The sequence below is a fragment of the Trachymyrmex cornetzi genome, unplaced genomic scaffold (genome assembly GCF_001594075.2).
Source record: "Trachymyrmex cornetzi isolate Tcor2-1 unplaced genomic scaffold, Tcor1.1 scaffold482, whole genome shotgun sequence".
Classification (NCBI taxonomy): domain Eukaryota; kingdom Metazoa; phylum Arthropoda; class Insecta; order Hymenoptera; family Formicidae; genus Trachymyrmex; species Trachymyrmex cornetzi.
The window spans coordinates 1196691-1198638 of record NW_017299641.1 but is presented as its reverse complement, the minus strand read 5'-3'; the positions used below and the strand labels follow the sequence as shown (position 1 = coordinate 1198638).

Here is a 1948-nt window from a genome sequence, read left to right as displayed (position 1 = left end):
TTTTTTTTTAAAGAAAGTTATTACATAATAATATGAGATATAACAGGTCCAATGTAATTTATTTACATGGTTATTTGGCCTGGAGAATTTCTACTACGACTTTTAGATTTTTCGATGTAGCAGTTTTTGAGTGATACTTATTAAACGATTTATTCAATCTTTTGCTATATACATTGTTTGTACATACATTGTTTGACTTAAAATATTTCTAAATGGGAGATTATAAAGATTGTTGGTCGCGCGTAGCATGATAAGCGTCTCTCTCTTTATCAGGGAATTTGGTCGGTAAATTCGGACTGTGTAAGTGACATTTTGCAGAGTACATGATACCCGCGACATTTACTTCGTAATCGCCTGATAATATGTACTCATTTGTCACTTCTTGCGGCTGATCCTTCGAATCAAAATTTTGCACAAATCCAAGACACACCTGTGAACGTGAGTCTAAAAGTTATTTCGAAGAGAAAAAAAATATTGTTGACTACGTAAAAAGAAGGATGTTAAGTTAGGGCTGTTTCTCGGCTAAAATAAAAAATTTCAAGATGTACAAATTATATGTCATATTAAAGGGCTAAAGGAGGTTGTAAGGGCATTGATATTTACGCTTGAAACAAACTACATACATGTGAAAATTGTGTTCATAACATTCTGTTTTTATTGAGCAACACATTTTTATAGATTATTTATTTTATTTGATGTTAGTTTTTTGTTATAAACAAAAATTTTTTTAATAAAAATCTAAATTTTTTTATGTAAATATTTTAAGTACTAAAAATGACTTATGTAAAGTTTTTGAGATTCACCAATTAGTTTAGAACAAATAAAGATTTTGTTTATTTACTGAACAGTTAATATATATATATATATATATGTCTGCATCTCAATGTAACTTCACATAAATATTTTTGAATTCATAAAGTACTTATATAAAAAAATTGAGATTTTTATCATTATTTTGTAATACATTTTCATATATTTCTATTAGGGTACAAATTTACAAAATATTACTTTTTATTGAAATAACTTTTGATCCAGATGCTCAACTGTCTCTAATTTTTTTAAATTACTTTTAAGTGCAATTTAAAATAAAATGTAATTTTTTCAAGTAATCCTTAATATATTGCATTTGCCTACAATCTCCTTAAGCAGAATCGAGTAACATATAATTGCTTAAAAATTGTCTAAATTATACATGTTTAAGCAACAAAAACATTTAATGCTTAATTTTCGGGATATTTTGATGTTTCATTAGTTAACAATTTTTTATTAATAAATGTGATAACATAAGTTTTATTGACCTTTTATCACGATTTCTCTCGTGTTCCCGATGTTTCCCCACGATAAACCATACACCACTCGATTCTGCAAGTAGTCTTTTAATATGGTACATAATTTAACATTCTCCTTTCTTTTTTCCTAGAAAGGCAGAGAAAAACTATGTTCACCTGCTTTTTGAATGTAAAACCGTATCCCGTGGTCGTTGTCATTCCACAATATTTTCCATTTCGATAAATAGGCTCACCACCCCAGCACCAAGTATCAAATTCGAGGTCATGATCGTTTAATAGTAATTGTACGTACTTGCGTTGGACTCCTTGCTCACGCTGTTTCAAAAGAGCATCTCTGCCTATAAAATTAACTTCCTTCTGTGAAATGAAAGTTTGTCTCATAAATTCATATATAACAACATTGTTAAAATGTTAATCCTTAATGTACAATATTTACATCGAATTTTACTCTCCACGATCTTCCGCATTCTAGAGGAGTAGTGAAGGTATCCAGATCTTGTCCCCAAAATGCGTAAAACTTTTCAACGCGTAACGCTCTTGTCGCATAATAACCAGCATGTTTCATCCCGTATTTTGCTCCGGCCTCTATCAGCCTTGTATAGACGTGCAGTGCAAACTAAAATTATAAAATTAAATCTCACAGACTTGGAACGTGCTTT

General features: G+C 29.8%; 1 protein-coding gene across 2 annotated transcripts in view; it reads right to left on the bottom strand.

Annotated features, from left to right (window-relative positions):
- Nucleotides 1-82: 82 nt before the first annotated feature.
- The window catches only part of LOC108765313 (pyruvate dehydrogenase phosphatase regulatory subunit, mitochondrial), a 5189-nt gene continuing 3323 nt past the window's right edge, over nt 83-1948 (bottom strand). Inside the window, exons 12-14 of one of the 2 annotated variants that reach the window (XM_018513977.1) lie at nt 1726-1905; nt 1446-1646; nt 83-430 (exon numbers count right to left, since the gene is read on the bottom strand). In XM_018513977.1, the coding sequence (XP_018369479.1) occupies nt 221-430; nt 1446-1646; nt 1726-1905 (591 nt within the window). In that variant the 3' untranslated portion in view covers nt 83-220. Of the gene's footprint in view, nt 436-1445; nt 1647-1725; nt 1906-1948 lie in introns of both variants that reach the window. The other variant, XM_018513978.1, reaches the window with a different exon arrangement.